This window comes from Stegostoma tigrinum, chromosome 20, assembly GCF_030684315.1.
Source record: "Stegostoma tigrinum isolate sSteTig4 chromosome 20, sSteTig4.hap1, whole genome shotgun sequence".
NCBI lineage: Eukaryota > Metazoa > Chordata > Chondrichthyes > Orectolobiformes > Stegostomatidae > Stegostoma > Stegostoma tigrinum.
This window is the reverse complement of record NC_081373.1, coordinates 48,495,799-48,523,198: the sequence shown is the minus strand read 5'-3', so window position 1 is coordinate 48,523,198 and position 27,400 is coordinate 48,495,799. Positions and strand designations below refer to the sequence as shown.

Genomic DNA, 27,400 nt, shown 5'->3' with positions numbered 1-27,400 from the left:
GACTTTTCCTACGTCTCAAGTACAGAACGTACCTGGGCAATATTCTACATAGTCAGATAAATGCCAGTGTTGCAAATGTCCGAGAACAGCAGGCTAGTGGGGTGGCAAGTTCTGGAGCATGAATTCATTGTTATTGCTGGAATGTTGCCAGGGGCAATAGTCTTTGCAGGATCCAGTGCCTCCAACTGTTTCTTGAGAAGTGAATCAAATTGGCTGAAGGCTGGTATCTGTGTTGCTATGGCCCACTGCAGGTGGCCAATTTAGATCATCCAGTCAGCAATTATGGCTGAATATTGCTGCGAATGCTTCAGCCCTATCTTTTGCACTGATGTGTTGGGCTTTTCTAACATTAATGATGGGGATATTTGTGGAGACGACTCCTCTAATGAATTATTTAATTGTCCACTACCATTCACAACTGGATGTGGCAGGACTGACCCATTAATTGTGGGATTGCTGAGCTCCATCTAACACTTCCTGATTATACTGTTTGTCATGTAAGTAGTCCTGTTTGGTGATTTCACTAGGTTGACACTTCATTTTTAGGCAGTGCTGCTCCTGGAATACCCTCTTGCATTCTCCATTGATCCCTTGGCTAGATATGCTGGGCCATGAGTTTACAGATTGTGGCTGGAGTACAGTTCTGCTGCTGTTGATGGCCCACAGCACATCATGGACATCCAACCTTGAATTGCCAGATCTGTTCAAAGTCTTGTCCCATTTAGCAGGGTGATAGTGCCACAGAACACAATGGAGGTTATTCTCAATGTGAAGGTGGGACTTTGTCTCCACAAGGAGTACAGTGGTTACTCTTACCAATATTGCCATTGATAGCTGCATCTGTAGCTGGTAGGTTAAGGATGAGGTCAGTTATATTCTTTCTGTCTTATTGGTTCCCTAACCACCTGCTGCAGACTCAGTCCAACAGCCGTGTCCTTTAGGACCTGACCAGCTCGATCAGTAGTACTGCTGCCGAGTCAGTCTTGATGATGGACATTGAAATCCCCCATCCAGAGTACATTTTGTGCCTTTGCCATCCTCTGTACTTCTTCCAAGTGTTGTTCAACATGGAACAGCATTGATTTGTTAGTTGAGGGAGGTCGTTACATGGTACGCAGGAGGAGGTTTCTTTGCACACGTTTAATCTGAAGCCATAAGACTTCATGCTGTCCAGAGTCAATATTGAGGATTCTCAGGGCAACTCCCTGCCAACTGTATACCACTGTGCCGCCCCCTCTCCTGGGTCTATCCTGTTGGTGGGACGCTGGCAAGGCTGTTTCTAACATTATCATTTCTGAAGCCCATATCAATGTTAGCTGGGCCATTCACTTTAATTTCTTTGTTGAGCGTTTGTAGTGATTCATACAACTGACTAGATTTCTAAGCCGTTTCAAAGTGCAGTTGAGAGTCAACCACAGAGTCAGCTTTTGTGTACTTCTGTCTGCAAATTGACAGACTTAGGAGAATTCCTGGCTGTGTGAACTTGGCCTTTGTTTTTTTTTAAACTGGCTTCCTGGTCATTGGAACCTTTGATCAGAGGAGGCACTGGCTGCATCAGAATTCAGGTCTGGGGACCCTAGAGCAAGAGTGGAGGTTGTCAGGTGCAGCGACAGCCAATGTACACATCCCGCCCCTTGAAGCACCAGCACCACCTTGAAGTTTTTTAAGAAAAGCATAAAATGGGCCAAGATTAAACAACCTTCCAATCTTTGTACCCCTACACACAACCTATGCCACCTTGTGTCTTGTATCCACCCCCAAGATGCCACATAATCCCCAGGCCAACCTATGCCTCTCTGCCTGCCCCACAACATCCCATGTTGTCCATGTCAACTTTTGCCCCTCTTCCCATCCCTGTAGCTCTTTGTAGCCCATATTCCAACTTAGTTTCAAACTAATGTGGCACCCACTACCTTTACACCTAATATGCCGGCAATTTAGGCTACTGCATTCACAGCTTATAATGTGGCCTCCTCTACATTGGGAAAATGAAGTGTAGACTGTGTGACTGCTTTGCACATTTTTTCTGCAAAAATGGGCCCTGAGCTTTCAATTGTCTACCACTTGAACACATCACCTTGTTCCCTGTCCAACATCTCTCTGTCTTGTTCTTGCTGCAGTGCTCCAGTGAAGCTCAACACAAGCTGGAAGAGCAGCACCTTATCTTCCGCTTGGGAACGCTGGACCCTCTTGGTCTCAATATCGAGTTCAGCAATTTTAGGGTTTGAGGGACCTTCTCCTATGACCTTATCCCAACTCCTACACACCAGGCCATGTTATCACAGGGTGAGTTATTACACACATCCCATTGTTGGCCACTAATACAATACAACATCCTTTCTTACAGTACAATATCCTTTTTAATGTAATGTGTGCCCCATTGTAGGAGTACAATGAAAACTTCTACAATCTCTGCCTTCTTACGGCAACATTTTAGGTATAAGTACCCAGGTATAATTCTTGCATACAACAGAGAGATAAGAGTAGTTGCTTCATTAAGTTGAAACTAAGTTACAAACAGGAATATATTAAGGAGTATATTAAGGAGTTAACATTATAGTGTTCCTAGGTAAGGAATGTCCCTCACACCGGTCTCTGTTTCGGACTCATTGCTGTGGGGCTGCTTCCCATGCAGTGCTGCAGGGCTTCTTCCTCATGCTGTTCCAGGCTCGCAGCCCTTGTGCTGTTCAAGGACTCACTGCTCATGGTGTTCTGGGGCTCACGGGGCATACCTTCAGGCCTCTGGAGTTCAAGGCCATGTTGCTCACTCCAGCCCACCATGAGTCATGGCCCTCTCGCTCCACACCTCTACTCGCCAAGGGATTGGGGGTCTGGATGGTGAAGAAATGGAAAAAGTGAGGGGAAAAAGAGGTAGGGGACCTGGCAAGCTGGGGATCTCTGACTGGAACGTCCTGCTGTGCCACTATGTTAGATCAGCCTCATAAATAGACCCCATTAGCAGCTGTTCATTCTCCTAGTCTGAATATTATCCACTTCTTTGTCTGTCCAACTGTTCTTCTCTCTCTTTGGGCTCTATCTCCACCTATTGTTTACTCCTTAGCCCCTTCCTCCACCCTACCTTCTGCATATAAAAAAAATTCCTACAACATAACAAGGTATAGAGCTGGGTGAACACAACAGGCCAAGCAGCATCAGAGGAGCAGGAAGGCTGAGGTTTTGGGGTCTAGGCCAAAACGTCAGCCTTCCCGCTCCTCTGATGCTGCTTGGCCCGCTGTGTTCATCCAGCTCTACACCTTGTTATCTCAGATTTTCCAGCATCTGCCGTTCCTACTATATCTGAAACAATATTTTCCTACCATCGGTTCTGAAGAAAAGTCACTGGACCTGAAACATTAACTCTGATTTCTCTCCACAAATGCTGCCAGACCTGCTAAGTTTTTCCATCAATTTCTGTCTCTGATTTCCATCCTTGGCTGTTCTTTCAGTTTGTATGCCAGCTTACCTGATACCTATCATGGGCAAACCTTAGCATTCGTGTAGAGACAAAATAAAATAAAGCTCTAAGACTTTGCGAGATTGCTCATAAAATCCCCTTTACCAGATTTACATTCCTTCAGTAACATAATGCTTTGTAAGAACAAACATTCCATTCAATGCCCAATATCTTACAGTGACAAGAATTGGAATTAATTTATAGTTCCTCTTCAAAGTGTCTATAATCACTTGGAGCTGTCAATCAAATGTAAAATGGCGGGTACTTTTCAACACTTAAGGAAGCAGGAGGTTTTTCATCCTCTCTGATGAAGGGTCTAGGCCCGAAACGTCAGCTTTTGTGCTCCTGAGATGCTGCTTGGCCTGCTGTGTTCATCCAGCCTCACATTTTATTATCTAGGAGGTTTTTCTTTTTGCTTTGACAGCTTGACAGTTCCCCATGCCTATTTTAGGTCGCCTTAATACTTTTGATAGACCCTGCTGATAATTGCTTTTGACATATTTGACAGTTGATTTCGACAGATCTGTTGACAGTTTTAATGAGTCCACGCATTTTGTATACATTATCATACCCTTTTTTTTGACTATTCCAAAGGACGTTCTTACCTACCTTAAAGGACACCTTATCTCTCAAGGTTTCATGTTATTTCAAATTCAAATGGATTCCTAACCTCCCCAAAAGATGCCCTGTGTTTCTTTACAAAAGGGGAACTCATATTTCCAAAGTGGTCCTCTGGCTTTCCACGAAATGTGCACTCTTCAGATTTGCTGTCATAAGGTCTTCTCTGCACCTTACATGTTTCACATTCCTTGAAGACCAAAATAACAGGAGTGAAGGCAGTTGATGATTTAAGTTGCCTACTACCTCCGTGAAACGAGCATGCGCAAACCCTTACCCATTCCCATTCCTGCCCCTGAGGAAATAAGAAATACCACAAGGCAGAACATGCAATTTCTAGGCTCATCTACAATTTTAACCATGATAGACAGCCACTTTCCTGACCTAAACATTCAGGCCCTAAGTGTAATGAGTCATTTAAATAATTGACAAACTCTTTGCTGGCCGGAGTACAGACTTTTGAAAATGCAAGCATGAAATGAAAAAAAAAATTGAAATAACATCACATTTCAAAGTAATTTGTAATTATTGTCGTTAAAACGTAGTTCAAATGAGTATATTTGTGATGACTGTGTCAGAAGGGGTGAACTCCGCACAATTTCCAATACTAACCTAGATGTGTCAGCTACAATCCTTAAATAACAAGTGAAGAACTAGTTTATTGTAAACTAAGCTCCCTCATGCAATGTGCAAATATGACGAACATAGAGATTTAAACTGTGCAAATATGTACTACATACACACAGACATGCACACATGCCACACAGGTGTGTACATACATCGATACATGTTGGTCTGTAGCTGAAAGTACTTTGCACACAAGCAGTTGTCATTCGGATATCTTCTGGATCAGTAATAATTCACTGAATTTGCTTTTCTTGCATGCTATATCTATCAAAGTCTCAGTTCTGAGGAAGTCACTGGACCCAAAATGTTAACTCCGATTTTCTCTTCGCAGATGCTGCCAGACCTGCTGAGCTTTTCCAGCAACTTCGGTTTTTGTTCTGTGTCATTTGACTGTCCTCTGGAAGTTTTGCAGTCTTAGCCTCTCGAGCCAATCAGCATGCTCCTTTCAAATGTATCATTGTTACTGCTATCACTAGTGTGGTTCACTTTGCAAAGTGTTCTTTCCAAAATGTTCAAAATACATATAATTCCAGTCTCCGATATGAGGAATGAATATTTTAAATGAAGTATTTTCAAACAGTGTGCAAACAAAGTTAAAATTGTTGCAAACTTTATGTGTGCTTATGTTATAAAGTACATTGAAGCCATCTGTATCTTTCAGTCTATGAGGTGAATGTTGAACACATCTGAAGCTTGAGAGGGGAGTTTCAGTTGATTTTATTCCAAATGCCAGCAGCAGACCTGTTGAGAGAATTGTCATGGGATTGTTAGCATTGTATGTCAGCCTTCTAGTCAGCTCTACTCCTCAGGCTCTGCTGCCGTGACTTGTTAAGGAGCCACTGATTTTTTTCTTATATATTGACGCAATACTAAGTTTACAGCCAGGTCAGAAACTATACCATCAAGTTGAAATATAACTGTGTTTTTAGATGAAAGTGCATTTATGACAAAATAGAATCAGCAGTTAATTCTATAATTTTGTTGTTCGATGAACCAAGCGATATATCGAATGAAATGATATCGAACCTTGGAACCAGAAATGTCTGAAAAGCTGCTATGGTGTTTGGCTCTGTTCTAAAATGAATTGTACAAACCATGTATAAAACATGTCTTCAAAGTCTCAGTTTACAGCGGTAGTGTAAATTTTCAACTGACTCTAGTTCCCCTCCGTATTAATGACACAAATAAACCATGGTGAGATAACAAGTCACATTTATGTTAATTTGAAATAGAACTTTAGAAGATGGAGATGTTAGATGGACAGAAAGTTACAGTGGCAGAGAAATGCAATTATTGACGCCAGAAGATTTCACAATCAAAGAAGATAATAAATAGATGATATTAATTTGTAGTTTCAATTGTTACTTACACATTTTTCAGTTCTTGTTTGTGACATTGCAGAATTTGGTTCTCGCCTCATTCAAAGCTTTATTTCAATTTAGCATCACAGAATCCTACATTCAGCCCATTGATGCCGCACTGACTTTCTGAAGTGCACCCCACCCTCCTACCCTATCTGTTATAATCTCACATTTCCACCTATCCTGCACATCCTTGAACACTATGGGCAACATAGCATTGCCAATCCATCCAACCTGCACACCTTCAGACTTTGGGCGGAAACCAGAGCACCTGGAGGAAACCTATGTTGACATGGGAAAACATGCAGACTTTGGGTGGCACAGTGGCTCAGTGGCTAGCACTGCTGCTTCACAGGGCGAGGAACCCTCATTCGATTCCACCCTGGGGTGACTGTCGGTGTGGAGTTTGCGCATTCTCCCTGTGCCTCTGTGGGTTTCCTCTGAGTGCTCTGGTTTCCTCCCACAGTCCAAAGATGTGCGGGCTCGGCGGATTTGCCATGCTAAATTGCTCATAGTATTCAGGGATGTGTAGACTAGGTGGGTTATAGATTGATGGGTCTGCGTGGAATGCTCTGCGAGTCAGCGTGGACTTGTTGGGCCAAAGGGCCTGTTTCCACACTGTCAGGGGCTGTATGATGGGATTCTACTCAGATGGTTGCCTGAGGCTGGAATCTAACCTGGGTCCCTGATGCTGTGAGGCAGCAGTGCTAACCACTGAGCCACTGTGATGATACATGATGACCAATCGCTATTACTTTTTTGCATATACATCACTACTTCCTGTTTTAGACTTGAATTTCTGTGCTGAATTCATTTACATAGCACTCCATGTCGATAGTTTTCTGTGAGCCAATAATTTATGTGGATGGCCAGATTTATAACGGAAAGTAGGAGTGGCAACATGTCGCTACAACACTTGTACATGTGCAACGGCACTTTGAATGGCAAAGGCTCTCGAGAGCAATGTGTTGTTGACACTACTTAATAGACAGAGACAAAAACACATTTGTAAGAAAATGCAAGTCATGTGTTTACATCACAAAGCAAATTGAAATGGACAGTCTGATTACCACTGTGCACTGTTAAACTCTTATTGGTATGAAATCTTTGTGTAGTTAGGTGAAAAGGGTCATATACAAAACCCTTAACATCTTCAATTGCCATGTATCCAAGTGTTGCAGTGAAGAAATAACGGTTCTACTTTCCCTCTTTAACCCCTTTACCACCATGTACTATATCCATCTCCTTGAAAACATGCAATGTTTTGGCCTCAGTTGCTCTCTGTAGCAGAGAATTTTACAGGCTCACCATGCTGGTTGAAAAGAAAATTCTCCTCCTCTCAGCCCTAAATGGCCTACCACACATCCTTAAACTATAACCCCTGGTTGTGGACTCCTCAGTGACCGGGAATATCTACCATGCAATAACTGTATCTATGCCTGTTAGAGTTTTAAGGGTTTCTAAATCCCCTTATTCTTCTTAACTTCAATGAGTTTAGGCCTAACGGTATCTCTTCCTATGTCACTCCTGTCATCTAAGGAATCAGGCTGGTAATCCTTCATTGCACTCCTTTCATAGTCAGAACATTCTTCCTTAGATGGAGTAACTCAAAGATACTTCAGGTGTGATCTCACCAAGGTCATTTACAATTCCTACAAGACATCCCCGCTCCTGTACTCACATTTTCTCAAATGAAGGCCACCATACCATTTGCCTTGATCATTTTCTGCTGAACCTGCTTGTTTACTTTCAGCAAGTTGTGTACAAGGACACTCAAGTCTCATTGTTCATCTCCTTTCCCTAATCTATCCATCTACCTGCCTTCCTGTTTTTGCTACCAACATGGATGACCTCACATTTATCCACATTATACTTCAACTGCCATGCATTTGCCCACTCCCTCAATGTATCCAAACCACACTGAGGCATCTTTGCATCCTCCTTGCAGTTCATCTTTCCACCCATTTTTGTATCATTGTCAAACCTGGAGATTATATATTTAATTCCGGCATCTAAGTGAATAATATATATTGCAAATACCTGGAGCCCAAGCACTAATCACCACTATACCCCACCAATCAATGCTTGCCACTTGGAAAACAACCCATTTACTCCTACTGTTTGTTTCCTGTCCACCAACCAGTTCTCAATCGATGTCAGGACTCTATCCCTAATCCTATGCACTTTAATTTTATGTACTAACTCTTATGTGGGACCTTGCTGCAAACCTTACAAAATACCATTTTTTAAAAATTCGTTCTTGGGACGTGGGTGCCACAGGTGAGGCCAACATTTGCTGTCCGTCCCTAATTAAGGCAGTTATAGTCAACGTCATTGCCGTGGATCTGGAGTCACATGTTGGCCAGACCAGGTAAAGATAGCAGATATCCTTCCCTGAAGGACATTCGTGAATTAGATGGTTTGACTCTCCCTTGGCGACTCCACTGTTTAGATCCTTGAAAAATTTCAAGGCTTTGCCAAGCATGATTTCTCTTTCATGATTTCATGCAGACTCTGTCTGATCCTGTCACTGTATTCCAGCTTTCCTGCTCCTCTGGTGCTGGTTGGCCTGCTGTGTTCATCCAGCTCTACACCTTGTTATCTCAGATTCTCCAGCATCTGCAGTTCCTACTATCACTGTATTCCAAGTGCTCTTTTATATTGTACTGTAGCATTTTCTCATTACCAATGTCAGACTAACTTGTCTGTACTTCTTGTTTCTCTACCTCCTTTTTTAGCGACAGGGTTACATTGGTTAGCCTCCAATCTGTGGAAACTGTTCCAAAGTCTATGGAATCTTTAAAGATGATGACCAATGCATCCACTTTTAGGGTCACTTCTTTAAATCCCCTGGGATGTGGATTATCGGGCTCTGGGGATTTGGGGTTGTGCTTTGGTTTGGTCAGTGATAAATACCGTACTGACAAAGAAAACCATTTAGAACATTATATTTTTCTGACTTTTAAAGAAAAAAGACATGGGTGAATCAAAGTAAAAATATTTGATTTTTCTTTAACTGCAAGTTTTTAAGTATACAGAATGCATTTTCAAAATTAATGACGGTAGCGGAATTTAAAATGTAAGCAGGGAAAGATCTGCAGCAGTACAAAATTGTGGGAGATGGTGTGAAGTGGACAATGTGCTTTAGATGGATTTCTTCAGGTTTTAGTACAACAAACTGATCAAACAACTGTTAAATGTTAATTGAACAGAGTCTGCATTTACATGACTAAATTAGATTTTATGACCTTTAGATAGGTTTACCAGAAGAATAACACCCTGTGTATTATATGGTTTCGGCATTCTTGTCATTTTAACAATCCATCATTTGATGAATGAGGAGCACACTATATGAAGTCTATTAATACACATTATACATTATATTCAAAACCATGGCCATACCATTTATTGAAGATTCATTATATGCACCAATATAGCAGGATAATCAGTTTCAATGTTAAAGGTGTTACACTGTGTGACATGAGCTGGCATTGATAGATAGAAATGCAATCTGTCCATTACTGTTTATCATGTTTGTACAAGTCACTCAGTATGCTTGTTTTCCTTGCATTCACTTCTTTTTACATAGTAACTAAACTTCTCATCTCCAAAATGTTTGTAGAAGATAAACATATGCATGTTTTAAATGTCTAGAATTGTGACTCCATGCAATTTGGATTGTACTATACACTACATTTTCCAGGATACATCAGAATAATTCCACCTGCTATACCAAATAAAAACCGAAAGAACTGTATATTTTGTAAATCAGGAACAAAAACAAAGTTGCTGGAAAAGCTCAGCAGGTCTGGCAGCATCTGTGAAGAGAAATTTAGAGTTAACATGCCGGGTCCAGTGACTCTTCCTCAGAACAGTCACCAGACCCAAAATGTTAATTCTGAATTTTTTCTTCACAGATTGCTCCCAGACCTGCTGAGCTTTGCCAGCAACTTTGTTTTTGTTCCACCTAGCACACTGTTGAGTGAGTTTTCATTACCTCCATTTCGTTCACCTTTCCTGACAGGAAGTATAGCCCAGTCGTATTATCACAGGACTGTTAATCCAGAGATCCAGGGAATGTTCTGGGATATGGGTTTGAATTCAATAACAATCTAGAATTAAAATTCAAAAGAGCATAGAACTGTACAGCACAGTAATGTGCCCTTTGGCCCACGATGTTGTGCCAAACATGACATCAAATTAAACTCATCCCTTCTGCCTCTCCTTGGCCATATCCCTCCATTTCCTTGCACATTATTATGCTTAACTGAAAATCCCTTAAATAGCCCTATCTCATCTGCCTCCACCACCACCCCTGGCAGTACATTCCAGAATCCTACCAGACTCTGTGTAAGCATTTTTCCCCCCACATCTCCTTTGAACTTTCCCTCTCTCATCTTAAATGCATGAATATTAGATATTTTAACTCAGGGGAAAAAGATTCTGACCATCAACCCTATCTATGCACCTCATAATTTTACAGACTTCTATCAGTCCTCCCCTTAGCCTCCACCACTCCAGAGAAAACAACTCAGTTTTTCCAGCCTCTCCTTATAGCTCATATCCTCGAACCCAGGCAACGTCTTTGTAGACCTCTTCTGTACTGTCTACAAAGCCTCACAATGATGACGACAAAATTCATTGCCAATTGTCTGGGGAGAAAATGTTCTTTCGGGAAGGAAACTGCTATCCGTTATCTCCTGTGTAATTCAGGGGTTAGAGGGAAAATTCAAAAATGGAGAAATAATGGAAAGGGAGAGATGCAGTGAAGAAGCAGCTAAGATAGTCAGAGGGAAAGAGGAGACCCAGAAAAAACATGGGGATGTCAGACATAAGCACAGGTATTTTATTCTAAGATTAACCACATGGAAAGTTACAGGGGATGAGCCAGGATTGGCCTTTTAATTTGCAGCATGTATATTTCTAGGATTTCATTTTTTTGGAGGAAGAAGTAATTTGATGATTTCGCTGAGCCCTGAAGTTGAAAATCAGTTTAAAATTTAAACTAAGTCACTTCTTTCCAGCAATTCACAAGTAGCCAGGTAGTGGGATTGTCAGAGGGATTGTTTGACCTTTTAAGGGACAGGCCAGGCCAGCAGTCGAGCATCACAATTGGACTGCATTCCCCAGGTTACTTGCAAGTGATGCAGTGGCAGATTTGTTATGAACATGCACTGTTTTCAGACCTGCCATACGAGTTAAATTGGAAATTTTTTTAAAAAATTATTTTCTTCACATATCCTGCCTACTGCTAGAAGGCCTGCATACAGCATCCATCACGACATTTTCCCCTTTGTGGTTCCCCAACTCTACCCACATGGATTCTGCATCTCCTGACTCGATATCACTTCTTGCTATCAATTTAATTTAATTTCTTATCAACAAGGCAACCTCATCCCATCTGCCTATCTTTTTGACAGGAGGTATATATTTGTCTATTTAATTCGCAGCCCTGATCCCCAGCAGCAATGTCTCTGTAATACCCACATCGCATCTGCCAATTTCAATCCACACTTCAAGCTCATTCACCTTGTTTTGCATACTGCATGCATCAAAGTACAACACTGTAAGCCTTGCGCCAAATACGAGACCATAGTTAGCAAGATCAGCATTATTTGAGGCTAGGCAGTCCATTCATCAGTCTGATAATGGCCAGGAAGAAGCTGTTCCTGAACCTGCTGGTACTTGTGTTCAGGCTTCGGTACCTGAAAAGATTGTAGGAGGTCATTACCGGGAATGGCAGATTTCCTTCTCCTAAAGGACATTAGTAAATCAGATAGGTATTCCTTGACAATCAACAAAGGCTTTGTCATCATTATTAAACTCTTATTTCCAGATTATTACTGAAGTCAAATCCTACCATCTGCCATGACAGGATTTGAACCCCAGGACCCCAGAGCTTTACCTGAATCTCTACATTAATAACCATACGATAATACCTGTGCCATCATCTAATATTGAATTGCTTGTTCTAACATAATGGATATGATAGATTCCATTAACTTGAATATTAATCAAAATAGAATTATTACACAATTAGTATCCAAGAGAATATCCAAACCATTGTTTATAAGTGCATAACTGTTTGAACTGATTGTGTTCTCTGTTGCCAATCTTAGAACAATCCATTTACCTCTTTAAACCCGTTGGCCCCAATTCGTTCATGCCCCAAGTAGTAATCTGGAGATTATTCCCTTACTGGTTCTGATTTTTTCAATTAGCACCCAGCTGCTCATATTCCCTCAGTAGAACCCCTTTCCTCTTTATATGTGTGTGGTTGGTATCAATGTGGATCATGACAACTGGATCTTTCCTCTCCTATCCAAGTTCTTCTGTCTCCCAGATGAAACATCCTGGACCCAGGCATCAGCAGGTAACACAGCCTTCGGGACTGTCAATCCTGACCACAGAGAACAGTGTCTATTCCCCTGTCTGTGCTATCCCTGATTGCAACTATATTTCTCTTTTATCACCTGTCTTGAATGGCTCCTTATACCACAATGCTCTGGTCAGATTACTCATCCTGTTGATATCCCGTGCTCTCATTCACACAGGATGCAAGAATCTCAAACCTGTTAGACAAGCTCAAGGGTTGAGTCTCCTTTGCCTCCGCTTGCCTTGCTTTTGGTCACACCCTCCTGTTCTTGACGACTGACCGAATTTGAGGTAGTTGACCTAAGGGATGTGAGTGCCTCCTGAAAGCCAGCGTTCAAGTAACTGTCTTCCTCCCTACTGTGTTGCAGTGTTCAAAGCTCAGACTCCAACTCATCAACTCTGAGCTGGAGTTCCTCCAGCACCCTACAGATGTGGTCACTATGAACAATAATGAATTCCAATAACTCCCACATCACGCAGATCTAACACATCACCTGGCCCTACATCTGTTTTTTTTAAACTTCATTCTTAATTTGAGTTTTAAAAAATTCTTACTCATCTTTTAGTTTCTAATCTGTAAATATTTTTCATATTTACTTTCAACCTGAGAATAACCTGCAATAAATAGTTGAATTAAAAGTTAGTAGAAATCAATTAATTTACAGTCTTGCTTTGATGTCACTCATTCTTTTGTGCTAGGCCACTAGTTCTGGTTTTCATTTAGTCCTGTGAAAAGACCTTGCAAACTATGAAGTGAAAAAAAGCAAGTAAAAAAGACTTTTTCCCTTCTGCACCGAATTCTCACATTGCCTCCAGATTCCCTGAGCTGTATGCTCATTCTCACTGTGGATGTGATTTCTCCTTCCTGACCATGTGCAACTATAAACGTCTGCTCCAATAAACAATAATAATCTGCTTAAAAAATCTTACTTCAGTTTTCGTTTGCAATTTCTAATTTTCAAAATTATACGATGATGACAACCTCACTTATCAATTTCCTTTAAGATTATTCTGAGATAATTATGTTAGGATATTATTATCAAAGTGAGGAATGTGACAATTATAATTCATTCATGGATTGTGGGCATTGCTGACCTGGGCCAGCATTCATTATCTGTCACTTATTACCCTTGAGAAGGGCTACCGTCTTGAACTGTTGCAGTTAATGTTTATAGAAGGTCTAAAATGCTCTTCAGGAGGGAGTTCCAGCATTTTGACTGAGCAACACTGAAGTAGTGGCAGTATATTTCCAAGTCAGGATAATAAGTTGCTTGAAGGGATTTTCAGGTGCTGGTGTTCTTGTGTATCTGCTGCCTTAATGCTGCTTGAAGGTACTAATTACACCATTGAAAGGTGCTGCCTGGGGACCCAATGTGAATTACTGTAGGGTATCTTTTAGATAGTGCACATTGTTGCTACTGAGCATTGGTGGTGGAGGGAGTAGGTGTTTATGGATGTGCTGGCTATGAAAAGATATCAATGTTCTTGAGGGTTGGTGGAGCTGCCCTGCTAACTGGCATCTGCTTATCACATTTCCTGTTGTGATGACTTTGCTAGACTTGAATATTCATGTAGCAAGTGAGGGAATATAAACATGGAAGTGGTGCCAAGGACTTCCTCCTATGTGGTCCGAATATACTTCCTACCCTGCTGATCAATACATCAGCATTGATGAGGTCTACAAAAATCTTTTGGTTATGGTTAATAGAAGGCATTGATAAAATCTACCTGAAGAGTTAGACTGGAACTGTTAAATATCAGTGAGCCATCCTGGAACTGCTTAATGTTTTTCTCCCCACAATTGATTTGTGCACATTGAAAATTTAATTGATTGCTCTGTACAATAACAACAGAATTGTCAATTTATTATAATTACTTTCAAGAAATGATGTGTCAAAGCACTTCACAACAGCTTTATAAAACAAATTTTGACATGGAGTCATGAAGATGATATTCAGATGTTTGGTTAAAGGCTTGATTAAAGAGGTAGGCTTCATGGGGTGTTTTGAGGGAGAAGACAGATTAAGGCGAAATGGCTCAAGACACATTAAAGGGTCCTACAGCTTTGACTACTGAAGGCACTGACATCAACAGTGGAAAAATTAATATTAGGATTGGCCAACAGGCCAGAGTTAGAGGAATGCAGAATGCATGGTCGGTTGTGTGACTGGGAGGTACTACAGATGTAGGAAGGATGTAGGCCTTCGAAGGATTTGAAAACAAGGACAACCATTTTGAAATCAGCTCCCAAATAATCAGTGGCTCAATGCAAATCAGTGGCTCAAGGCTAAATGAGTGATTTTGATTTGATTTGATTTCTTATTGTCACGAGTACCGATGTACTGTGAAAACTGTTATCTTATGTGCTTTACAGGCAGATGGTACTATACAAGTGCATCTGGGTAACAATAGAGTACAGGATACAATGTTACAGCTGTTGAAAAGGCTCAGAGAGCGACCAACATTAACATTTGAGAGGTCCATTCAAAAGTCTGATAGCAGCGGGGAAGATGCTGTGCTGGAATCTGTTTGTACGTGCACTCAAAATTTTATATCTTCTGCCCAATGGAAAAGGGTGAACGAGACCATAACTGGGGTGGAAGGGATCTTGGATTATGTCAGCTGCTTTCCCAATGCAGCAGGAAGTATGGGGTCTATGGAAAGAGGCTGATTTGTGTAATGGACAAAGCTGTGTTCACAACTCTCCAGTTTCTTGCAGAAGAACAGTTGCCATACTACATTGTGATGCATCCAGATAGGATGCTTTCCATGGTGCATCTACAAAAATTTGTAAGCGTCTTTATGGTCATGCTGAATTTCCTTAGGCTCCTAACGAAATAGCGTTGTTGTGCTTTCTTGACCGTAGTCTTGAAGTGGGTGGACCAAGACAGATTGTTGATGATCGTCACTCCTAGAAACTTTCACTCTTGACCATCTCCACCTCAGCAGCACAGATGCAGACAGGGGCGTGCCCTCCAGTCCGCTTACTGAAAACAATGACCAGATCCTTTGTTTTACTGATGCAGATGGAGAGTTTGTTGACTTTACACCATGCTGCTAAGCACTCTATCTCATTCCTGTACTCCATCTTGTTATTTGAGATCTGACTTACAACGGCGATGTTGTCAGCAAACATATAAATGGTGTTGGTGCAGAATTTGGCCACATAGTCTTGTGTGTATAAGGAATATAATATGAAGCTGCAAAAGCAGTCTTGCGGGGCTTTAGTATTGAGGATTATCATGGATGAAGTGCGTCACCTATTCTTACTGACTGTGGTCTGTTGGTCAAAAAGTCAGGAATCTGGTTACATAGTGGGGAGCAGAAACTTATATCCCAGAGTCTGGAGATGGGTTTGTTTGGAATTGTGGAGTTGAAGGCAAAGCTGTAGTCAGTTTGTAGGAGTCTGATGTAGGTATCCTTGTTGTCCACATATTCCAGGGATGAGTGTACCATGGACCTGTTTCATCAGTAGGTGAATTGCAAAGGATCAAGGCACTCTTCGATGCTGGGGTTGATGTGAGCAATAACTAACCTCTTGAAGCAGTCCATAATCATGGAGGTCAGAACAGTTGTCATTGAGGCATGCTACATAATTTACCTTTAGCACTGGGATGCTTTTTATTGTGGAAAGACACAGGCAATTGGGCTTTGGTAATTTCAGGGGTATAATGTGGGATACCAACCAGAAATTGTTAAGCCTAGCATTAACAATGCGACAGATGAGTTTGCCAGTAGCAGCTAACCTGAGATGGGAACAATTTTGATGATGTTATGGGGATATGAATATGGTCTTTGTAATTGAACATCATTTGCTTTTATTTATATCCAAGGGAAGGGCATTAACTGCAATTTTGCCTGAGTAAACTTAAAGAGACACTCAATGGATTATGGGTGATTGAATTAGGCGTTTGATGCATGAAAAGTAAATGTAAGGTTGTATATATACATATAGTTTTAAATATCATCTTTCCCTATGTAGAGTATAACAGTCTTAACAATGGTACACGTATGTGGTTGGTAGGTCATCTTAGTCAAATAGCACATCAATATTGCAAGCTATCTGATATGTTCTGAGACAACAATGCCTTCAGCAGATAGGGAATTGACTTTCTGGCAGAAAGTCAATGTTTAATTGGAGGAAATTCCTCCTTATTCAGTGCTGGCTGTCTGATAAACAGTGAAATTATTTTGTGGCAGTGGAGAATTGGCGAGACAGTGGTGTGGTTCAGCTAGGTTTTGTCAGTGTCCGAGGGAAAATTGACAATATGTTTTTGGATGATGTCACTGGAAGACAGGATGCAGATTAGAAACAGGAGTGACCATGATGGATCCTTGATTAAACAATGTTAGCACCAGCTCAGACTTCATTGATTAAACTCAAACAATATAAAGCCCCCAAGCAAGACTGCAGTTCTGGAAACCCGGACAAACTAAGTGCAGAACTGAAAACTATGGTGTTGGTGTCAAATATTGCATGTGAGAATGAATGAGATATTAAATTATCTTGAATATATCAAGATCTTTTTCAAGCATTCTTCATGAAAAGAGATATTATGTACTTTTATTATAAATACATTTATTGTTATATCTGAACTCATACAAACTCATGATTCGGCTTTTTTTGTTTATTCCTCCTTCAGTACTAATAACTTGAACAAATTTACATTTAAGTTGAGTGTTTTGTCTCAGACTTTGATTGAGGAGGGCAGCTCTCATACGTTAAGAAGCAAAGGAATAACATTTCTGGTTACCAACATCACAGAGTTCGACCCCCTTTTCTGTTCTTTTACTTGGGCCTTAGGCTGGCCTTGTGTTTTGCTGAACACAAGGTATGTTTTGGAGCTCTGTTTACAGTTAGGAAATATGATTTGATGCTTCTTGAGTAATTTTCTTTTTCTTCGGTGCACTTTTAATTGAACCTTTCAATTCTTGCCTTTATTTTGAAATCTAATTTTCTATTTTATTCCACAAAACATTTGTCATCCTTTCTTCTCCTCGACTATGCTGTGCTGCCTCTGTCTTGTGACACTGAACTTTGACTCCAGATTGGCAGTTTGACGGTAAGACGGTGTATACTGAAGTTGCATATTTTTAGTGTTTTTAAATGCTTGGCTAATCTAAATATTTAAGCATAAAAAATTTAACCTGTCTAGTTTAGTTTCATAGATAATGACGTGTTCAATTAAAATTTACAGCGTATAAAGGAAGGATTGGGAAAGAGAAAGCAGTTGCAGAACATGTCTAACCTCTACTTTAACTAAATCTTGTTCTTCATGTATTTTTTCTGTATGAAAAGGAAATCTATAAAAATAACAACAAAATTTGTTTACATTTTTAAAATTGTGCTAATTGTTGAGTTTACTTCACAAGTTCTTAAAGTGTATGTGCATGATGTCTTTTGTTGCTGACAGATTGCAAGCTAGCAAGATCAGGTCCTCCAGCAACAATTGTAGCAATTGATGAAGAAAGTCGAAATGGTGAGTAGCATTTTATGTTTAAATTCAATAAAATTGTTTGCAATTTTGATTTTCGACAATCTGCAACAGAAAATAACCACTGTGGAAGGCAACATTCAAAAATAAATGTTGCTTTTGAATGAACTAAGCTCAAATGTCTTAACTTGAATTTAATTCTGTTAATTGTATATGGAGAGCTGAGGCCAGAAGCACTGTAAATGACAATAACTGACAAACACTTAAGATGTTTTAACGACATTAATCTGACAATTATTATAACAGAGGCATTAACCAAATGTTAATTACGTAGCTCATAATTTCACTTGTTATTTTGAATAAGTTCAGGTCACAAGTAAGTCACTTTTGGCATATACTGCATTATAGTGAAGACATGCCAATTGCAAATGCCTTGGCAGATGCACTTAACTAAGGGAAGATGCCAAAATAGTTCTGGGCACGAAAAGTAAAATTTCCATTTTTCAAAACTTCAGTCATTTGTAAACTAAAATTTTGAATTAGGAATTCAAGTAACAAAGCAAAGAAGGGAGTACAGTATTTAAAAGAAATTGTGTTGACCTGTATCAAGTAGTGATTTATGATATTATTGTGATTATTATAGCAGCATTAGAGAAATAAATGACAATCCTTTCAAGTTGAGAGTGTGACCTCTTCCTGAACCATAAGTTTCTGTGATAAAGAAAGGATTTGTGCTTAATCTAGCTACATTCTTGGCATATGGTTTTGCAAAGCGCATCATACCCCATTAATTTTTTCTGAAGTGTCGCCACTGTTGTCATGTAGGAAAACATGGTATCCATTTTGTATACACCAACAGATCAGCTATTCTGTGCTTGGTGTTATTTGTGGTTTAGATGAATCAGGACCTAAAAAAAATGCGTAATGTAGTAATGGAATGTTTTGTATCTGTATGAGTAGGCAAATGGGCTCTTGATTTACCAATTCATTTGTAAAACCATTCAATGCTCCTGCAATGCTTTACTCTGCAATTGGTCCATGTTTGGAATACAATGCCTGGAAGTGTTGCAGGGCAGGTGCTATTGAGGTGTTCAAGTGGACATTGTTTCTGCTTAAACAATCAACCAGTGTGCAGGATTATGGGCAAAAGACGCGAATTTGGTACCAAGTCAAAATGGAGCTGGTGCAGATATGTTGTGCCGAAAGGCCCTTTAACAATTCGGTGATTCTGTGTCAACTAAAAATATGTGTTGGTAAGTTCTAAACTGGGGCTTGAACCTACTACATCCACTTTGAGTGAAGAGTTATAACATTGAGTCAAGGCTGAAACCTAATGTTAAGTTTTGAACTGTTTTGGTCCTGCAACAGCACCAAATGCTGCAACTCACTTAATGCAAGATTAAATGTATGATTTCAAATATATTTATCAATCATGTTGGCTTGAGATGAATAGCAGCAATGTAATTTATATACTCAGTACAAACATTTAAGCAACTGCATTGTGAAATTATATTAACATATCGATAATTTTAAAACATTGGGTGCCCCATGGGCTGCAGCGCATTTGGCCTGCTTGACTGCAAGGACTACCACTTCATCTAAACAATGAGCATTGGGCTCTCAGGTTATTTAAATCAACAAATGCCTCCCATAGGTAGAAGAAATACCACACTGCTGGCAGACATATGAATTACTATCTGGAAGACATAATTTACTAAATGCACTTGTGGATTGCTACATGTATTACAATTAGGCTGCACTTGAATTGTGAACATATGGGTTAATATACTGCTTTCTGCTTAATTGTCTCATGGTACTGGAGAACCTGTTAGAAAGTTACACAAATAAGTAATTGCCATTGAAGTAAATGACAGATAGTTATACTTCATAATCCCTTTAAGCACAAGGACTTAACTCTCCACCTGGCCAAACCACCGTAGTGATTACGGAGGGGTGGACCATTTAAGAAATGAGAACGAATGACTCACCCGCTCTAGTCTCACTGCCCTTGTATTCCAATATTAAACTGCTGTTTGGAGCCAGAAAGCAGAATGTGCCAATGAGGAAGTGTGCAGCTGTTTAGTAATGCAGATTGGATCTTGATTTATGTTATCGGAACACTCCGGCTGTAATTTTAGGTGGAAGCCTGTCCAGCAGAATAGTGTTAATGTGTACTGCACCATTCCCACTTTCAAAACTAGGTACCTGCTCAAGTGTTAGCATCATCTTTTTGTAGTTGAAGAGGAACATGGAGTGTGAGCAGGGGATCCTTTTGTTATAGCTCACATGGGAAACAATAACACAAGTATTTTTAAGAATGAGGCTTTGCTGAGAGGGTCCGAGCAGTTGAAACATTAAAAAAAAATGTGCAGGAGCAGGCCATTCAGCCCTTCAGGCCTGCACCATAATTCAATACGATCATAGCTGATCATACAATTTCAGTATCCCATTCCTGCCCTCTCCCCAAATCCCTTTAGCCATAAGGACCACATCCATCTCCCTCTTGAACAGACCTAATGAACTGGCCCCAACAGCTTCCTAAGGGAGAGAATTCCACACGTTCACAACTCGCTGAGTGAAGAAGTTCTACCTGATTTCAGTGCTGAATTGCTTACCCCTTATTCCTAGACTGTTGCAAGCCAAATAGCATGCCAAATATCAAAACTAATAATCTCTAGGGTATTAGATGAAGCATGCTCAATTTGGTACAGTGTTTATAGATCTGAAGGTTGAATGTGTTGCTCAGTGATATGGGAAACAGTTTCAATTCACAGGGCACTGACACCATGCTAGCAAAAGATTGGAGTTGCTCCATTGGAATGGCTAAATGTAACCTGCATTATGATTAGCTTAGTGGTGAATCAAATAATTAGCAAGACTGTTCGAAAATGGCATGGGTGGGGGATTGAGGGGAAAGTTATAAATTTGAAAAGAAAGATTACAGCCATAGAACATTATTGTAATTTAGATAGAGCTAAGCAGAGGGTTGACGGGAAGAGGCAAAATTTTAAAACATCATAAGGTTGATTTATGCTGCATATTTAATCTGCCTGAGTTCATGTAGGCAACATGCAAACTCTATGCGACTTGCTGAGATCCATATAAAACTAACTTGCCTTACTTGAAGACAGTTTGTCCGTCTTAAAGGGGTGTTATTTTTGAGCAGCAGAAGGTGTTGGAATTGGCTAAAGAAGAGTATTTGAGCAGAAGGGGGGATTAGAATCAGTAGAGAAAGGTGATATCATCTCCTTCACAATAATGCTCAATACCAGTGCCCAATAAGGCTGTACACTCAGCTCCTTAGTGTACTCCTTTTACACTCACAACTGTGTGACCAAATCCAGCTCTAACTCTATTTACCAGTTAGCTGATGTCACCACCGTAGTAGATCAGATCTCAGACAACAATGAGTCAGAGTGCAGGAAATAGTATCAGAGATAACCTTCAGTTCACCTGGGCCATCTCCAGCACATCCCTCACCTTCCTGGACCTCTCAGTCTCCATCTCAGGCAACCAGCTTGTAACTGATGTCCATTTCAAGCCCACCGACTCCCACAGCTACCTAGAATACACCTCCTCCCACCCACCCTCCTGCAAAAATTCCATCCCCTATTCCCAATTCCTCCGCCTCCGCCGCATCTGCTCCCACGATAAGACATTCCACTCCCGCACATCCCAGATGTCCAAGTTCTTTAAGGACCGCAACTTCCCCCCCACGGTGATTGAGAACGCCCTTGACCGCGTCTCCCGCATTTCCCGCGACACATCCCTCACACCCCGCCCCCGCCACAACCGCCCCAAGAGGATCCCCCTCGTTCTCACACACCACCCTACCAACCTCCGGATACAACGCATTATCCTCCGACACTTCCGCCATTTACAATCCGACCCCACCACCCAAGACATTTTTCCATCCCCACCCCTGTCTGCTTTCCGGAGAGACCACTCTCTCCGTGACTCCCTTGTTCGCTCCACACTGCCCTCCAACCCCACCACACCCGGCACCTTCCCCTGCAACCGCAGGAAATGCTACACTTGTCCCCACACCTCCTCCCTCACCCCCATCCCAGGCCCCAAGATGACATTCCACATTAAGCAGAGGTTCACCTGCACATCTGCCAATGTGGTATACTGCATCCACTGTACCCGGTGCGGCTTTCTCTACATTGGGGAAACCAAGCGGAGGCTTGGGGACCGCTTTGCAGAACACCTCCGCTCAGTTCGCAACAAACAACTGCACCTCCCAGTCGCAAACCATTTCCACTCCCCCTCCCATTCTCTTGATGACATGTCCATCATGGGCCTCCTGCACTGCCACAATGATGCCACCCGAAGGTTGCAGGAACAGCAACTCATATTCCGCCTGGGAACCCTGCAGCCATATGGTATCAATGTGGACTTCACCAGTTTCAAAATCTCCCCTTCCCCCACTGCATCCCTAAACCAGCCCAGTTCATCCCCTCCCCCCACTGCACCACACAACCAGCCCAGCTCTTCCCCCCCACCCACTGCATCCCAAAACCAGTCCAACCTGTCTCTGCCTCCCTAACCGGTTCTTCCTCTCACCCATCCCTTCCTCCCACCCCAAGCTGCACCCCCAGCTACCTACTAACCTCATCCCACCTCCTTGACCTGTCCGTCTTCCCTGGACTGACCTATCCCCTCCCTACCTCCCCACCTACACCCTCTCCACCTATCTTCTTTACTCTCCATCTTCGGTCCGCCTCCCCCTCTCTCCCTATTTATTCCAGTTCCCTCCCCCCATCCCCCTCTCTGATGAAGGGTCTAGGCCCGAAACGTCAGCTTTTTTGCTCCTGAGATGCTGCTTGGCCTGCTGTGTTCATCCAGCCTCACATTTTATTATGCAGGAAATAGTAGTCTGCTTAGTGGCATGGTGTAGAGACGCCAATCTCTCCTTCAGTGTCAACAAAATGAAGAAGCTGGTTATCAACTATAGGAAGTGGAGTAGAGGACATGCTCCTTTCTGTATCGTTAGTACTGAGGTGAAGGTAGTTGAGAACTTCAAAGTTTCTCAGAGTTAATGTTACCAACAATCTGTCCCGGCCCATCCACGTTGATGCTACAGTCAAGAAAGCACACCAAAGCCTCTACTTCCTCAGAAAGCTAAGGAAATTTGGCATGTCCACGGTGACTTTTACTAATTCTTGTAGATGCACCGTAGAAAGCATCCTATCCAGATGCATCACAGCTTGGTGTGACAACTGCTCTGCCCAAGATGACCCAGAAACTGCAGAGAGTTGTGAACCATAACCCAGCCCCTCTCAAAAACCAATCTTCTTCCATTGGCACTGTCTATACTGCCTGCTTCCTCGGGAAAACAGCCAACATAATCAATGACCCTTCCAATGTAGTTATACTCTCTTCCTCCCTCTTCCACCGAGTAGAAGATATAAAAGTTTGAAGGCAGTTTCTTCCCTGCTGTTACCAGGCTTATGAATGGATCTTACGTATATTTTAGTTGAGCTTTGCCAGAACCTTCACTATAGCTGTAACACTATATTCTGCATTCTGCTGTATTTATGTAAGGTACGACTTATCTGGTTAGCATGCAAACAATGCTTTTCACTGTATTTCAGTGCATGTGACATTAGTAAATCTAATTAAATCTAAGGAGTATCTCAGGAGCACAAAAGCTGATGCTTCGGGCCTAGACCCTTCATCAGAGCTAGGCCCGAAACGTCAGCTTTAGTGCTCCTGAGATGCTGCTTGGCCTGCTGTGTTCATCCAGCTCCACACTTTGTAGTCTTGGATTCTCCAGCATCTGCAGTTCCCTTTATCACTAAATCCAAGGAGTGTTATTACATACTAAAGTGTGTTTCAGTCTTTTCTGATGCAGCAATGGATGTCTGGGTAGAAGTGGTGGATAGGAGGAGAGACTCTCTAGGAGGTCCTGGAACACTCCAGACAGATATTATAAAGAGAAGGGGATGGTGCAAATGACTATTGGAGTCAATAGTGGCAATCCTGTTCTGATGACCTTGCTGCAGTGTCATAAAAAGCTCACCGACTTCACATGAGTTACCAAGATCAGTAAATACATTTCCATAAGTTATTAATAGCCCATTAGCCTCACACACTTACACATTCACCAAAGTTGTCATTATCAATAAGCTCTATAGAGCATGTTTCAGACAGAACATTCATAGCCATACCTCACCCTTTCAAATTTAACATTGCTGCCTGCCTCACATTCACACATCACAGTTTGCACAAATTGACAGTCGTTCAGCATTGACACATACATTAGTGCACATTGCACACTCTCACTGACACAGTTCCTTCTCAGCCCCATCATTGGAGGCAGCAGCAACTGACTACTCTTACACACCACCATTGGAGCATCTACAGCTTAGGCTGTGGATGGCAGTAGGACTGAAAACCAGAGAGAATGGTGAGATATTTTAGCCAAATTCATCCTCTAGCATCTCCAGAGGGTGAGGTTGCACATGAATTCTGCTGCAGAAGGATCAAGTGAGGAGTTTTTTTTTATTTGACACTGTGTAGTATATACATACTGAAATATTCGGTGCATTGGCAGACCCACCAGCTAGAAAGTCTGTGTCACTGTCAAGGATCACAATGGGTATCCAGCTTCAGAGCTTCAGACAGAGCTTGGAACCTTTCCTTTTGAATGTGAGAACGCTTGCGGGCCCAGCCGTAAAGCAGCGTCTGTTGCTCAACATCTTAGCTTCCAGTTTAGAAAAATAGCAAGCAGCCAATATCTGAACGCACAGTAGAAACTCAGGACTGATGTTCTGAAATCTCAACTTTCTTGCTATGCCAGGCTACCTTGGTGCCATTCCAACTGTTTTGATCCTGGTTTGTGGATACTGATGTTCAGAAGTGCTTTCAAGCTCTCCAGTGATGTATGATTCATGGATTGTTCAATTGCCAATTGCCCTGAGGAGAATGTCAGCAGTTACTTAAGCTACAAGCTTGTATGGTCTTTCAAGATAACATTCAATGTCCCTGTTATGGCCTGTCAACAATCAAGTCCTAGGTGATGCTATTTGTGTGCCTCCCAAGCATAGATTCACTCAAGGGCTTTTCATGAACCATCTACAGTCTTGCCAATGGCAATTCCAGCAAGCTTTCACCATGGTACAGTCACTGGGGTAACAATGTATGGAACCACGTGGTGAGGCAAAGCTCACTGCATGGCTACCACTAAAGGGAAGTATAAAGGTGATGAGTTGATCCCTTTGCAGAATACTCTGTGCTTCGTTCTATTTGGAGAGAATACTATCAACGTACCAGTCCTGGCATAAAGAGGGTTTGGTTATATCTGATGTAACAGTGTGCTTTGAGCTGTGAGATGATGCTGGGGTCAGCTGCTCCAGTCTTATAGAATTCTCGTGCAAAGAAATTCTAGACCATGGCCACCTTCACAGCTATTGGCAGATCCATCCTTGCTGTTAAGGCTGTAGCTTTGTGTGCAAGATGTGGCAGAGTTCTGGGGCAGCTACTTCACGATGGAGTCAACTAAAATGCCAAATGATGTTTCCTGCTGAGAGCCAAGAGTCACCTCTTCCTCTTGTCTCATTAACAGCTTGTCCTTCTTGATGTATAAAAAGGGACTGGATTGGTTAGACTATGTTAACTGGAGTACAGAAGAATGAGGGATGATCTTATAGAAAGCTATGAAGTGGAGTTAAGGTTCATGTTTATCCACGACCTTGTCGAATGGCAGTACTACTCCTCTCTGTTGAACATTTCAGACCTATTTCTATGTTTCTGCTCCTATGTGAAATAAAGCAATATTGGATCTTGTTCTGGTGAATTAAGTAGGACAACTGGAGTATGATTAATTGGACGAACATCTCGGTCATATTGATTGTGATATAATTAGTGATAAAGTAATTATGGAAAACAACAAAGAAAATGAGAATCAATTTCAATGATTTAAGAAAAAAAAATTAGCACAGATGAACTAGAGAAAAAAAAGATCAAGAAATCAATAAATGCATACTGTGTATTTTGAAGCTGGAGACAGTCCAACAACAACTTTCATTCGTAGAGCACCTTGAGTACAGTAGAACACGCAAGGTACTTCATAGGAGTGTCATCAAATTTTGTGTATTGTTACTCAATAATAAGATCCCTACAGTGTAGAAACAGGTCCTTTGGCCCAACGAGTCCACACCGACTCTCAAAATCCCAACCAGACTCATCCCTCTATAACCTACCTTACGTACACATCCCTGAACACTATGGGCAATTTAGCATGGCCAATCCACCTAACTGCACACCTTTGGAATATGGGAGGGAACTGGAGCACTCAGAGGAAACCCACACAGACACAGGGAGAATGTGCAAACTCCACATATTCAGTCACCTGAGGATGGAATCAAACCTGGGTCTCTGGTGCTGTGAGGCAACAATCCTAACCACTGAGCCACTGTGCCAACAGAGCTGACTAATCATCTTAAAACAAGTATTTTAACCGAGGAGGACAATGCAAAATGATTGGTTTGGGTAATATTCAACTTTGGGCTCAGGCATTCAGGGATAAATATTGGGTTGCATAACAGGTGAGAATCGAAGGAGTGCAGAGATCTTGAAGAGTTGAAGAGCAAAAGGAAGCATTAATCCATTTAAAACAAGGATATTGGAGTGGGCCTGTGGAATAGAGAAGTTCGAATGTTGCATTCCTGTTTGACAGTGGGGAGAGGAATAAACTTCACAGCCAGAGGCTAATTTTCACTTGAGGTAAAATGAGTCAATTAGAGACAGCCAGCATGAATTGGTTAAGGCAAATCATGTTTGGCTAATATAGAGGGAAGAGTAGCAGATTCATTTATGGACTTTGAGAAAGCTGTTGGAACATGACTAAATCACAGTCTTATTCAGAAAATGGACATATGGTTTTAAAATAACATTTGTAATTCATGCTGTGTAGTAGGTAAAAGCATACAAAGCACAGAGCTGGATATTTTACTGATTAGAGAAAATTATACAGTGATAACCTTTGGGTTATAATAGAACCACTGCCTCCCTTATTTTATATAGTTGGCCTGTACTTGGTTACCAGGAGCACAATTTTAAAGTTGATGGTAATGAAAAATTTGGCAAAGTAGCAATTACTGAGCAAAATAGCAACAGCCTTTGGGAGGACATAGCTTGTTGCAGTGGACATACTTATGACAGACCCAACTTAATGTAAATGATAATTCCTCTCAGCAATGTATCACTTCACAACTATTTAACAGAGATTGTACTATGTTGACAAGAGATGTTCACAAACAGAAGAATTTTATAAGTTAATACGATCTGTTGAGAGGTGAATCAGCTTTCTTCTGTTCAACCTCCGCATTGATTGCAACAAAGGTTTAAGTTCTGTTCAGTTTTAATTTTAATTTTAATGTAGTTAACTGTTTTCACAGGAAATAATAAGGGAAAAATTACAACATTGTTTTGAGTGAAATAAGGAGCAGTTTTCTTTATTTGCTAATTCCAGAAATATAATAATAACATGACATCCTTGAAACGTTTTCTCTGCTTGCCATGAT

At 41.3% G+C, this 27,400-nt stretch overlaps 1 protein-coding gene across 1 annotated transcript in view; it reads left to right on the top strand.

Moving 5' to 3' along the window:
• pcdh15b (protocadherin-related 15b) overlaps positions 1-27,400 on the top strand; it is a 799,002-nt gene that overhangs the window by 171,750 nt on the left and 599,852 nt on the right. Inside the window, exons 4-5 of the mRNA XM_059653150.1 lie at positions 17,484-17,498; positions 17,850-17,915. Coding sequence (XP_059509133.1) covers positions 17,484-17,498; positions 17,850-17,915 — 81 coding nt within the window. The remainder of the gene's footprint in view (positions 1-17,483; positions 17,499-17,849; positions 17,916-27,400) is intronic.